General features: G+C 39.5%; 1 protein-coding gene across 1 annotated transcript; it reads right to left on the bottom strand.

Moving 5' to 3' along the window:
• Positions 1 to 1,039: 1,039 nt before the first annotated feature.
• Positions 1,040 to 12,653, bottom strand: LOC144260411 (transthyretin). Its single transcript, XM_077809034.1, has 4 exons — positions 12,585 to 12,653; positions 11,485 to 11,624; positions 2,464 to 2,599; positions 1,040 to 1,147 (listed from the first exon to the last, which is right to left on the bottom strand). The coding sequence occupies exons 1-4, from the start codon at positions 12,651 to 12,653 to the stop codon at positions 1,040 to 1,042; spliced, it is 453 nt and encodes a 150-aa protein (XP_077665160.1).
• Positions 12,654 to 13,811: the final 1,158 nt, after the last annotated feature.

Below are 13,811 nucleotides of genomic sequence, written 5' to 3' on the forward strand. Positions count from 1 at the left end.
ATTGATAAGAGAATGTATATAACTGGCCACTATGGCACCATATTTTTGAAGCTGCTTGTCAGTCTTCCCGGTAGTGTGAATAAACCCCCTTCAGTATTGTCTGTGCTTGCCTGATTCGTGGAGAAACGAATCTTTTTGCCTAAGAGTTCCATCAATGGCTATTAGCCAGAATGGGCAGGGATGGTGGCTCTAGCCTCTGTTTGTCAGAAGCTGGGAATGGGTGACAGGGGATGGATCACTTGATGATTACCTGTTCTGTTCATTCCCTCTGGGGCACCTGGCATTGGCCACTGCCGGAAAACAGGATACTGGGCTAGATGGACCTTTGATCTGACCCAGTATGGCCGTTCTTATGTTCTTCTAAAAACCATCACTCTGTTCAATTTGCTTGTATGCTGTATCCCCTTACGTGTCATCATCTCTTTTTTGTTGAGATTATAAGCGCTTTAATGCTGTGATTGTCTTTTCTGTGTTTGTATAACACTTAGCACAGTGGGGCCCCATTGTCAGTTGGTCCCATGTCATTGCCATGATACAAATAATAAATAAATATGACTATTATTTCATTAGAATTAGTTCAGCTATCTCTGGGATTTAAGCATGTATGCTGACAGGCGACTATAGCTCTTGATAGTCACTGCATACCACGCAAAATTTAACTTCTTTCAAACACAGAATAAGACAATGAATTGATCTATTTTCTAATAGTGTAGGGCAGGGCCCAGTTACTGATTACTGTACTAAGTCAAGGGTGATGTGTTCTGAGTGGCCAGTGTTGGGGTTGGTTTTTTTTACATAGTTTCTTTTGCATTTTAGCACAGACATCTCCCTTCTGAACAAAGTAAAACATCACTGAGAAAATCACAACGGTTTCTTCTTTAAACGTTTATTGACTTGCCTGAGTTTTTAGCCAGGTTACAAAATGATAAGGACTACTGTAGCAAAAAGGCATGCCATTAGTTATAGGAAATAACCTCCTCCTAAAAACCTATGGTAATTCTATCAATGGAGGATATTTTGGGATGATTTCAGTGTATACTTATTCCTGTGGGTTACTGACTACAGCAGTAGTTGAATAAGAGAAGGGACTGAGGAGAGCAGCAATGGTGTAATGACGATGACCGGAATCATTAGCAGTAAAAACCACCTGGAAAAGAAAATACTTGTAAGCTTGAAGCACAACAGATATGCTCTAAAACTATCTCAGTGTTAGATTTAGCATATAGTCTTCCCTGGAGTAGTATTTGGCTGATTTCTTTCAGTTATAGGTTTTATCTTTCATTAATTATACAAACCTAATAAAGTAGATGCGAGATATTCTAACAGACTAATGCCTTTAGACAAATCTAAATCTCTACTAGTGGATTCAGGGCCTAATCCAAAGCTCATTGAAGTCAGTGGAAAAAATCTCATTGACTTCACTGGGCTTTGGATTAGGCCCTTACCCCTCAACCCTGGGTGGTGCTTTCAGAAGACAATGGAAGCGTGCTCGGTACCTTGCAGGCTCAGGCCTTAGCAACATAAAACAAATTTGTGATTTAAAATGCAATCTACAATGTATTGTAGATGTTCTCAGAATAGCTGAGTCAGTCTTTTAGGAAATTTGAATAGAACTCAATGGCAAGCCACAAATGAGGCTGTTTTTCCCTGGAAGCATTATATAAACATTCTAGAATATTTAAAAAATAAATAGAAGTGCTGAGCAGTCAGCCAAAAGGAAAACATAAGTCACAATTACACCTCAATTCTTCTGGAAAGTTGGATAGAATAGCATCAAAAAGCCTTGTCTATTTTTTCCTTTCTCTTATTTATTCCTAGATGTTGTTTGCTGCAGTTTTCTCTGTCACACATTTTAGAAGTGATCTGGGGGAAAATGCACTTTGAACTTTACTAGCAAATGATGTGAAGGCAAAAAATACTGGATAATATGTCTGACTTTCTGTGGCTACGCATCAAATTGAAGAGATTTCAGTGATTTCCAGATTACTGAAACTGGAGTTGCTGTTCAAACCAAGGAAATGCCTCTGCTGTAAATAGAGACCTTTTCCAATTTATGTTCTGTTGATGCCATTCATTACGGGGCTCCAAAGCCTTGCATCCATCCCAGCAAAGATTTCCATTTTGCATTTCCATATTGCAGAACATTTAAAATCTTTAATGTTTTTGAATAAAGCACCAATTTGGGTCACGTTCTCTATTGGGCTGAATGGGCACAACTCCATTGACTTCAGTGGAATTTTGCCCATTTACACTAGCAGGGAATTTGGCCCATTAACTTACAAAGGAACTCTTTGGTTCCAGTTGTATGTATTGCAGTTTTTGTTCACATGATGCTGTATGTTATGGTGAAACACTGCAATGCATAATGCTACTCTTTGTGCATTACAGGAATATGTACTTTTTTTGGTTAAGTAGATGCTCTGCTCAATATGTAAGATACAAGGTATATTCATGAATACTCACATCAGCATATTCATGGAATGGAGAAAGGCCAAGTCCCTTCCAGTAAGAGCTGGTGTCAAACTCAATCCTGTATACGCCTTCTACAAATTGTTCATCTGTTGTGAGCTCATGGATCTCCCCAAATTCTGTGGTTTTCCTGTGATGATAAATAGCCACATAAATACTTTATCTTGACAGTCAGGTGTATAACGGCAGTAGACAGTGTGGAATGTTAAGTAGCACAGATGTGAAGCCATGTTCTTCGGACCCCACTGAATGGTTCTCTTCATCTGAAATAATTCCCTATCTTCTGTGCAGCGTATACTTCCCAGCATCACAGAGCCTATCCTTGCTACCAGCTCAGCCATCTACATCACAAATCAAGCCTGGGCTGCAGAAAGCTTGCCACTGCTGCTGCTATGACATGAAAATGGCTAAGGCCGATTTTAATCTGGTGTTTAACTTGCATTAAGCGTGCCCTGGAACTGAAAATTAGAAGCCTAGAAAAAGGATGGTCATGATGACAGGAGGCATGCTGGTTGCCACGATAAAGGTACGGAAGGAGAAAGACTCTTGGGGGGAAAAGATCTGTTGACTAATTGTTGTAAGCATACGAGGCTAAACATTTTAAACGTGCCTACTGAAGCATTTTTACATGACCCTGAAAGTATTTTCTTATGGTCGCATGATAATAAAATCTCTATTTGAGTATTGTTAATTTGAATTACAGTTTGTACGGGGCCAACTGAGGATCAGAGACCCATTATGCTAGATGCTGTATAAATGAGTAATGAAGAGAATCCCTGGCCCAAAGAGTTCACCAGCTAGGTTTGTGATAAAATACACCAGGTGGCTAAATCAGAAAAGTGGAAAAGAATGGGTAGTTGTGACGGGATCTAGCCAGTATAAACAATTAGATCTTTTTGAACTAAAATTGTTGTTCAAATGGTAACGTAGCTGGTTTCTAGCTCCCTGCTCCTCTTCCCTGTTTTTATTTCCAAAACTACTTTCCATTTTCTACATGAGGGTTTTTGGGATTTTTTTGCCTTTTCCTCTTGAAATATTTATGAATGAAATAACTTCACAATCTTGTATAATTGTCTGATGTTGTTTGAGGAAAGAATGGGCCTGAAGTCTGAAAAGCTAATAGGACTCATCAGTTTTATAGCCACCTGTGAGAAGGGATATCTAGACTGATAACACAGAGTGGGAGGTGGAAGAGAGGGATAGACAAAGAAGGACCTTAATGATGATCAGAGAAGAAATCAGTTGTATTGTTTCCACTTTCTTCTTCTTTCCACACACACCCTTCATTTTACTTGTAAGTTTTTGTACCAAAATGAATTGCAATAATGCAAAATAGTCTCAGTGAAGGAGGATTTACTCTAATTACAAAGTAAAGAGAAAAGTCTAGTTCCTTTGAAGTTGATGTAGAACCTCCCTCGGGGGGCCACAATTTGGTCCAGTGGGAATAAACTGTATCTAGAATAAAGTGACTCGAAAAGGTTAATTTATTTCATTTATTAATTTTTTATAAATTGCACCTTTTTGGTTAAAATTCAGTGAACTAAAAAACAAAGAGTAATTGGTGAATGCTCATTGGTATTTTCACTTGCAAAAGGGAGAGGATCAGATTCTGAAGAAGTCTGTTGTAGGCAACTATGAGTTTTGAGCGTGCAAATTATTTAATCATGTTAGCCTACGTATTCTAGCCATGTTTCAGTTTAAGCTAACAATTGAGCATAAGCCAAAATCTCTCATCAGAACAACCACTGAAAAGTTCAATCCAAATTGAATTTTGCAGTTAGGCCGTATTTTTATAACATACAGAATCAATATGTCAGATGTGAACAACCCAGAACTTGAGAGAAGATGGAATCCCCATTTAGACTTTTCAATGTGACTCTATTTCTAGTTTAGGCTCGATCCAGCAGAAGCTGGATTTGGGACTAAAACATTCTAGGGGTGTTGGATACAAAGATCACTGGCGTAGTAGCAACAGAAGGAGGATACAGTACAAGAGGCTAATGCAGCTAATCAAAGGGAAAGAGAAGGCAAGGCAACAGTAGCTTTCGGAAGTATGTTATATGAGCTTGAATACTATGGTTCAAGTGTGTGTTGCAGATACCAAAGAGTTAATGACACATGACAGTCATGAACTCAAAAGCAAAATTAACGTATTGCCAATAAATTATCTAGAATATCCATGAAAATAGCGAACAAGCCAGCGCTGACCAGAGATAAGCTAGATGAAATCACAGGTATTTTACCTCTCAAAGTTCAGTGCCTTTTGCTATACTGGTTTGGATGCTAATGTCTTACTTAAATCATTAAAATTATGATTATTACAATCTTTGGGAAGAGCAGCTGAGTATAGTGTTTACTTACAAATAATGTAGTTTTCTGAGGGTGGGATTTTCAAAAGCCCTCACCTTCAGTGGGAGCAGAATTAGACCAATGCTGAGTTTCTTTTGAAAATCCCACCTTGAGTATACATCTAGTGGCATTTCCACCATTCTAGAACTTCAGGGAATTTTGCAGCAAGCAAGCTGCTCCTAGTCCTACAGCCAAGTGTATGTTAGTAGTACCAGAAAAAAATCCTTAGGGGCTTGATGTTATGCTCGTAAGAGTCAATAGCAAAACTCCCAGGGGATTTCAATGATGCAGAAGTTTGCCCTAAATTAGGAACTGCAAAAGGAGAGTTGTAATAAGTCTGAGTGTAGATTGTGTTTATAATAAGCCTCTCCTTTCACTCTTGGCTCTCCATCTGCTGAAGAGGCAAAAACATGGCATGTGGGCCTTCCTCAGCCATGTGATAGAGGAGACAACACTTTCAAATTAAGGGTTGAATTAAAAAAAAATGTTTCTGTTGCACCAGTGGAAAACAGCAATTCTTTGTCTAAGGGTATGACCACATGAGTTGCAATCACACCCCATGATTGCAATGTTTATAACACAAATATAATCAAAGAGGAAGTCTGGTTACAACCTGGCTGTCCGCTGGTCTGGTTACAAGTCTGGTTCCAGTGTTCATTGTGGTCTGGACCAGAACCATATTTCATTACCAGACTAGAGCTAGACCAGTCTGTGCAACAAACCGGAGCAATTTTGAAACCAGATTAGGAGACTGCTGAGCTGTAGCCAGGTTCCCTGACATAGCAGCATTTATTAGTAGTATTTATTATTAATAATAATCATTGTAGTGGTATAGTTCCTCAAGGCCTCAATTAACAGATTGTAAACAAAACCTCTGTGAGTGTGAAACTGACTTATATTTTTAGTTCAACAGGTTCTGCCTAACCAAGAAAAACCCATGGACAGGTTTTGCATTTAGTTTGACTATCTCAAATGATATGTCCACCATCTTCATTGGGACATATTATTCACTTGCATGCTTGACAGTGCAGAAACACAAGGGCTGGACCTCCAGCTTGGCTACCTGATTAAGCATAACTGAATATTAAACAATTTTTGTCTTAATTGTATATTCTCATTGAGTTTCTGAAGATTAAGATTCCTTCAGGGTACTTTGTAACTTCTTGTTCCCCATGTTGTTCCAGAAATCTCCTGAATGAAGAACAGACGTGTTTGAATTTCTTTAGAAAAATGTTTTAATTGTGTGTATTGGGTATGGAAGGAAGGAGAGTGAAAAGGAGGCATTTGCACTTAGCACATAGGGAATAAGGAATGCAGGGAGTTGTTTCAAGGGCGTTACTCTCTTTTATGGATGAAGGTAAAACAGTAGGTAGTAGAGCTCAAAATCCTGTTCCAATTACATTGTTAATTTCATTATAAAGCTGTGCATGGTGACTGAAAGCTTTTTATTGCCTATGTTCCTGCTGTCTTGGGGTTTATGTAATTTGCTCGGTGTAAAGTACCTTCAGAATCAATGTAATTTATCCTCTTCATGGGACGTGTGCTGTACTGAAATTAAACTTTGCCCTCAAATGTTTACAGGCATCCTATTGTTTTGAACCGTATTCCACAGAATGAAATAGTGCTTTGGACTAAAATTTGTGACATAATCTATGCATATGCAATAGCTCATTTTCAAAATTCAAACCCTAACCCACAAAAGAACTAATTTTGGCAAAGACGCTATATTTGCAGAAGCATGAGGGCACAGAGAGTACAAGTGACTCGGTCAAAGACACTCGAGTGAAGAGTTAAAATAGTTACCTAACTCCTAATCCCCTGAATAACTAGACCATACTTCTTCCTCAGAACTCAGCTGGAATTAGTTTTCCTTGCATACTTTCAGTTAAACTCAGTTTGAATTAAGCTTCTTAATGAAGTCACTTGTTGTATTCTAATTCTCCTCCTGCCTTTTAAATACTGCTAATCCAAATTCAAGATGCTTTTCTTAATACACTAAGATGTGGTATTAAGAGACAGAATGTAGTATTATAGGGACATATCCTGAGAAGGGCACCTCCCCCTATATACACTGTAAGTGCCATGGCCAGAGCATAATACACCAATAAAAACAATACTTCCTAATAGAGGTATCTATTGATTGTATCCAGATATTCAGAAGGTCTGTGAGGTAATAACATATTCCCAAATTTGCCTGCCATCATGCACTGGGTCTTGTTTAAAACATAGTCTTGAATATTTGTAGAGTTTCTCTCTAATAGTCCAAAGTTTTGTTCATGAATACAAGAGGGAATCTTTTCAGGACATTACAACTAGAGCAGTTCAGAAAACAAAATTTTCATCCCAGGGGAAATTTTGACATTTCAAAGTTAATTTCTATTCCTAATTGGAGTGTTGGAATGTAAAGCCAAAAATCTTGAAAATTTGTGTGACTTGCAAAATTCCCCAAATGTCAAAACAAACAAAAATTGACATTTTTGACTGAAACAATGTGACCTGATCAATGACATTTTCATCTGGAAATGGTGATTCAAAATGACACTTTTGGGCTCGATTCTTCCAACCGGATAATTGAAAAAATTAATCAATATTTTCTGGGGAATCTTTTGATTTTGACTCACTCATATTTTTGAGAGGAAATCATTAGAGTTTATTAAAAATTTTCACACAAATTTCAGCAGCAACATGCATTTATATGGTAGGATCTTCCACAGGGATGCTGTAGAATGCTTTACAATGATTAAGATGATCAAAATTAGTCAAATAATCCAAAGAGGTTTTTTTTACTTTAGTTTAAAAAGCTGCAGTAAATTCAAAATGATCAATAAAATGAATTATGGTTATTAAAGATCTTTGTTAGAAAATCTAAATTTTAACTTTGGATAAACTAAATGATTGGCCATTTAGGGTCATGCTGACTTTAAAGAATGACCTGAGAGATATGGCGTTAAAACTTTCACCCTGGAGAGGAAGACTACTTTTACAGCAGGTGTCTTAATGTTAAACAAAGAAATGTGTCTTAATAGGGAATAATTAAATAGTCGTTAGGCCAGAGAGAGTGAGAATGGCTGACTAGACCCACTTGTTAGGGCACTCAGGATGCGGGAGAGCCAGATTCCAGTGCCCTGGCTCCAATGACTATTGAATTAGTTATACACAGTGGAACAGCTTCAATAGGAGAGACTGAGAGAGCTCCATGCCAGAATATTCTATAGCCCAGTGGTTAAGGCAAGTTCAAATCCCTGCTCTGTATCACAATGAGTGGGGAACCACATCTTAGGTGACTGCTCTTGTCCCTGGTCCAAAACGATTATTAGGGGCTATCTTGTCATCCTCATTTTTTTTCTTTAAAAACCATTGACTTGGCTTAGGCTCCTAATTCCAGGAGAGGGGTTCACAGCTATGAATCCCAGGCATAGCTAGGGCCTCCCTCTGACCTGAGCTTAGGTGGGGCAGGATTTAGGCCATGCCACTTTTCTTGGCATTACCTGTTAGCTAGAGTAGACAGATCAGATCAGGGTGCTGACTTCTGTGAATCCCATCCTTAGCTGCCTAACTCTCCCCATGTATTGTATAGAGAGCCTGTGCACCTCAAGTTAGGATCTGTAATGCTCGGCATTGCAATGCCTACGTCCCTTTTGTGAGTTTAGCCCCTAGTGGTTTTTGTGGTAATTAATTCACCAGGAATCTCTTGGGGGTAGGTTTTAGAGTGTTGCAAACTGGAAACTCCCAGCAGCATGAGGGAAACAGCTTGTGTAGGTTATGTTAGGTCTTGCAGAGCTCTGATGGTGTTCTGTAAGCAGAAGGATATAGATCCGGAGACCTCTATATCCTGCAGACCACAGTGACATGGCAGTCGTCATAAACAAGTTCTCAATGGGAGGTTTGCCAATTAGGTGGCACTAATAGCAAAAGTACCTCTATTGAGTTGAAGGAGATATAAACATTGACTCTGCTTCTGTTTCTTGACTGACAACGGTTTGGGCAGGCACATTTATTGGTGCGTTCACTAAATCACAAGCCGAGGCAGCCACACAGCTATGCATCCTTAACACAAAGTAGAGGAGAAATGCATCTTTTGCTTGTGACTGGTGCTGTTTAACAAGTTCTCTAGCCACCAGTTTCCTTTTCATCTCACTGTAATGGTACCCTAAATTGAACTGACAGTTACATTTCGTTCATCTACTCGAAAGTAGAGGAACAAGGACACAGGCATTAGTTTGATTTTAAGTTACTCGGCAGGCAAACAAGATGAAAGTTTGTCCCAGGGAAAGCCGGAGTAAATGGGACACTAATATAGAAAAAATCCATTCCTGTGAGTCTCTCACTGTCAGAGGCTCTCCGGGTTCTCCTAATTCCTCTATCAAAATAAATATGACAGGCAACCTATTAGTAATTTTGTTGTTACTGTCTGCTAAAGTCCTGTATTCCTGGGACAACAGTTAAAAACCCCATTCTGAATCAATGTAATAGCAGAGCAGGGGCCAACCTAACAATGTTGAGCAACACCAAGTTCCAAATTCTCCACTTCTTGGCATTGGTCAAATTACTCTTTTACTTTCTGAATTACGCAAAATATTTGCAACTTTGGCATACTTGTTTTTAAGTAGGTTTTATACTTAAGGTCTACAACAGGGTGGCCAAACTATGACTCGCGAGCCACATGCGTCTCTTTTACCATTTAAGTGCAGCTCGTGGAACCCCACCCCCACCCCACTCCCATTCTCCACCTACCAGACTTGCGGGGAGCTCAGGATCTCTGCCTTGCAGTGGGGTGGTGGGGTAGGGGCTTCTGCTCAGCACGGAGGAGCGTCTTGGGGCTTCAGCCCTGTGGGGTGCACCTATTGGGGCTCAGGGCTTCAGCAGGAGTGGGGCTGAAGCATCGAACACTGCCAGGCACCTCCTGGGGGGGCTGAAGCCCCAGCTCCTGGCAAGTGTGCTCCAGCTCTTGAACTTCTGAAGATTGTCGGATGCGGCTCAGAGGCTCAGTAAGTCTGACAACCCCTGGTCTAGAACCACTATTAACCAGGTCTTGTGGCTCAGGTTAGGTATTGTAAACCTTGTAAACATAGATTTGTTTAAAGTACAAAATAACCTAGCAGTACTGCAAGCCCACCGGTTATAAAATCCTATGTCTCAAAATTTGTCAGCTGAACAAACAAGTGGTGTGTTTGAAAGTAGCACGGCCTTAGCCACACATCCAGGGAAGAATTAACACCATGGCATTCAGGAAGGAATACAGTGTAGTGAACTGTCTACAAAAACACTAGAGTATAATTCTTCCTCTTGATCTCCCAGGCAAAATTTTCCAAATTTGGTGTGTCTAAAGTCAGTCTCCTAAATTCATATTTAGATGCCTAAAAAAGAGTGACTTGATTTTCAGAGGTACTGAACACCTGTAGTTTCCATTGACTTCAGTGGAAGCTACTGGCTCATAAAAGCTGCAGGATATATCCCCAAATGGCAATTAAGAACAATGTTGCAGTCTAAACTGTTATATCACACAGTTAAGGGAATTTAGTATTTATCTTGTTCCTCTGTAGGTTGCATATAATCACATTATGTATGCATTAAAAACTCCTCTCACATATTTTTAAAAGAATATAGTTTTCCTAATGATGGCAGAAAAGTGTACTGTAGACTTATCCCATCATCCTGCATAAGAAGCTTGGCAAAAATGTTAAGTTTTATACAGGATTTCGCTCTTTAAATCCATAAAGTCCTTCTGAATGTTCCTAGATTAGCTCTAGGAAGTTTCTTCAGTTCTGTTCAGCTATGTTGTATAATACAGACAGGGTTTGTTTGTGAAATACCTAGAGACAGAGGCAAACAAAGGTCTCAGTGCTGCAGACAGAAGTAAATAGTGTCTCAAAATCTTTAGTAAAAGATATTAAAGAAGATCTGTTGGCTAGGGTGCTCATTTGGGAGACCTGGCTTCAGTTCCCCGCTTCTTGTCTGCCCTTGGGCTAGTCACTTAATCTCTCTGTGTCTCAGTTCCCTATCTGTAAAATTGGAATAATAATGCTTCCCAACTTCAGACGGGTGTTTTGAGGATAAATACATTAAAAGTTGTGAGCTGCTCAGATACCACACTAATATGTGCAATGTAAGTGCCATAAATAGAACCACAAACAAATATTGTGGACCCTCTTCTGCTCTTGGTTACTCCAGTGTAATGTTGTCCAAGGAGTTTCTCCTGACTTACACTGGTGTAAGTGAAAGCAGTAGGAAAGGGCATTTCTTGTGCGCATGTTTAGGGCTTTCTAACAAAGTTTAGAGCCTGGATTCCTCTCTACAAATAAAGCTCTGGACCTACTACATATCAAGATGGCTACCCTGAATTATATAGAAAGTCGGGTGCACAGGTTGCTGGGTTTTTTAAACCATAGGTACAGCAGCACCTTTTGGAAAACTAGAGAAAATTTTAAAATATTCCCTCGCTAGGGTAAGATGAACAACTTGAAGCAATTCTCCATACTAATATATATTCTCACCATGGGCCTAATCCCACTGAACTCAATGGGCTTCGGATCAGGCCCCCTATGCTTTTTTACAAAGTAAGAGGGACAAACTACTAAATAAGTTGATCTTCCAGTCAGAATCACCTTTATATCTTGCTTTGTTCTTCAAGACATCTTGAAAGTTTCACAGCACAACAGAACTTACCCGGTAGCGAAGTCCTGCCAGTTTCCACCCACAGCCTTTTTAAACACTTTAACTGCTACATTGGCAGCTGGACTTCCTCTAACTGCATCCAGAACTTTCACCATCAGAGGGCACTTGGAATCAACAGACCCATGGGAAACCTTGAGAAAGCAGAAAAGGTTTTGTAGTGCAGCAAATTATATAGGGCATGTTCAACATGCCCATTAGAAATCTTCTTCAAAAGAGCAGAAAAGCCACACTTGCAGCGTTTAACATCCACATGAGGGCACGTTCCAAGCAAAGTAGTATTTCAAACACAGTATAGTTCACAAACAGGTATTTCTCTTGCCTGAATAATCTTAGATTGGGTACATTGTACTACGTCAGGGAAAGCCTGCAGAATTAATATGTAGATATAGTTTAAGGCAATAAATAGCTCTGGAAAACAACATGCTAATTAAGGATGTATCTTTAAATGCAGTCAGAAAAGGACAAGAAAATAATGAATGAGTATCTGTTCAGGCCAGTCACTTCAGCCTCTGCTTCTGATAAACAGCATCATTGCCTTAGAAATATCCCTTAGGCTGGGAGGAAATTGGCTCCTCCAACTTTGCTATACTGTGTTTAATTCTCAGTAATACTTCAATAGAATCTCCCATCTGAGGATCTTGCAGTGTTTTATAAGGAGTAAACAATTAAGCCTCACAACATCCTTGTGAGGAAAGTAAAATTATCCCCATTTTACAGATATAGAAATTGAATCACAGAGAATCAAAGGGGCTTGCCTAACTTCACTGTCAGAACCAGGAATAGAGCCCAAATCTTCTAGATCCCAGCTCCTTACCTTAACCACAGGACCTCACTGAAGCAAATGAGTCCCAAGACCATTGAAATAATAGCTGGCTGAATTGAAAAATTGACTTTATTTTAATTGCTGTAAATTTTGAAGGAAATGCATGAGAAAAATGGCAGTACCAGACCATTGTAGCATGGCAATGGCTGCAGGCATTGGTTTTAGGCTAGTAATGCACACAGTATAAAATAGATGTGTGTGCCTGTATTCAGAGAGGTTACACTATTTGCAATCATTTAAATTCCCCCTTCAATACCAAAATACTTACCAATGGTGCAGCTTCAGACAGAAATACCAGTCCAGCGAAGAAAACGAGAAGCACAGAATGAAAGGCCATTCTGTTTGCTGGTAGTGAGCCTCTTTGCCAGCAGCTAGAAGCTGATGGGATTTGGGATTTTATACCCAAGCCTACCACAGAACAGGCTGCTTATCTGATGCCCATATGACTTCAAACCTGCTGATTCTGATTATTTACTTAGTAAACAATCCAGTCCTGCAGTCATTCCATACATGGAACTGCCACTGAAGTCAATGGGACTTTTGCATGTGGAAGGACTGCAGGATCATTGGAGCTAAGAGGTTAAGTAACCCACACAAACATGAACCTTGCCTGGGGAGATGAGGCTGTTAGAATACCCCATGTAAAATAATGCAAGTCATTTGTTTTTCTCTGGCTGTGTAACTGGTTATAGCAGGCCCTAGTTCCCTTGCTGACTTATAGCGGGAGAATTCCTCATATGTTCAGTCTTATTCCTTGTCTACTCCTATGCATGTTTCCTTTTTCGTGTAAAGTTTTTGGGGACCAGCTGTCCAATCAGAGTGATATTTCCTTTCATGACACGGTATCGGTGGAATATGATAAAACGCTGCACAATACACAAAAAATACTATGGTGAAATCCTGGTCCCATTGAAGGCAATGGCAAAGTTCCCATTGACTTTAATGGGACCAGGATTTCACCCCTAGTTATTTAATGGCATATCTTTGTGAACTTAACTCATACAAGAAATGGCAAACAACAGTGATAATAACAAATGATTTTCGTTTTATCTGTGCACCTGTCACTGTTTGCTTTTTGTCTTGGCATGGCCGAGCGGTTTCTATCTTAACTGAGAAAGCAAGTAGTATAGTTCTTCATCATTCTCAAAATCTCTCTAAAAAGGAGGCATAAATTTCGAGGAGGAAGTACATTTAGCTTTTAGGACTTGATCCTGCATCATTAGGGTGGTGGGAGTTTTGCCATTGACTTGAACTGTACCATGATCAAGCCCTTAGAGAGAAGTTTTAAAGGACAAAGTGATACAACTGGTCTAATTTTTCCACTCTCTTGTGTAGTCATTTACACATGTGCAAAGTTATTGTTGACTTAAAAAAACATATTACAGAGACCTAGAAGGGCCCCTGGGTGCTGAATGCTGTGCAGACATTGAAGCAGACACAATCCCCACCCATAAAAATTGCAATGGGCAGCATTCTACACCCACTTTGCACATTT

Source organism: Eretmochelys imbricata, chromosome 2 (assembly GCF_965152235.1).
Source record: "Eretmochelys imbricata isolate rEreImb1 chromosome 2, rEreImb1.hap1, whole genome shotgun sequence".
Classification (NCBI taxonomy): domain Eukaryota; kingdom Metazoa; phylum Chordata; order Testudines; family Cheloniidae; genus Eretmochelys; species Eretmochelys imbricata.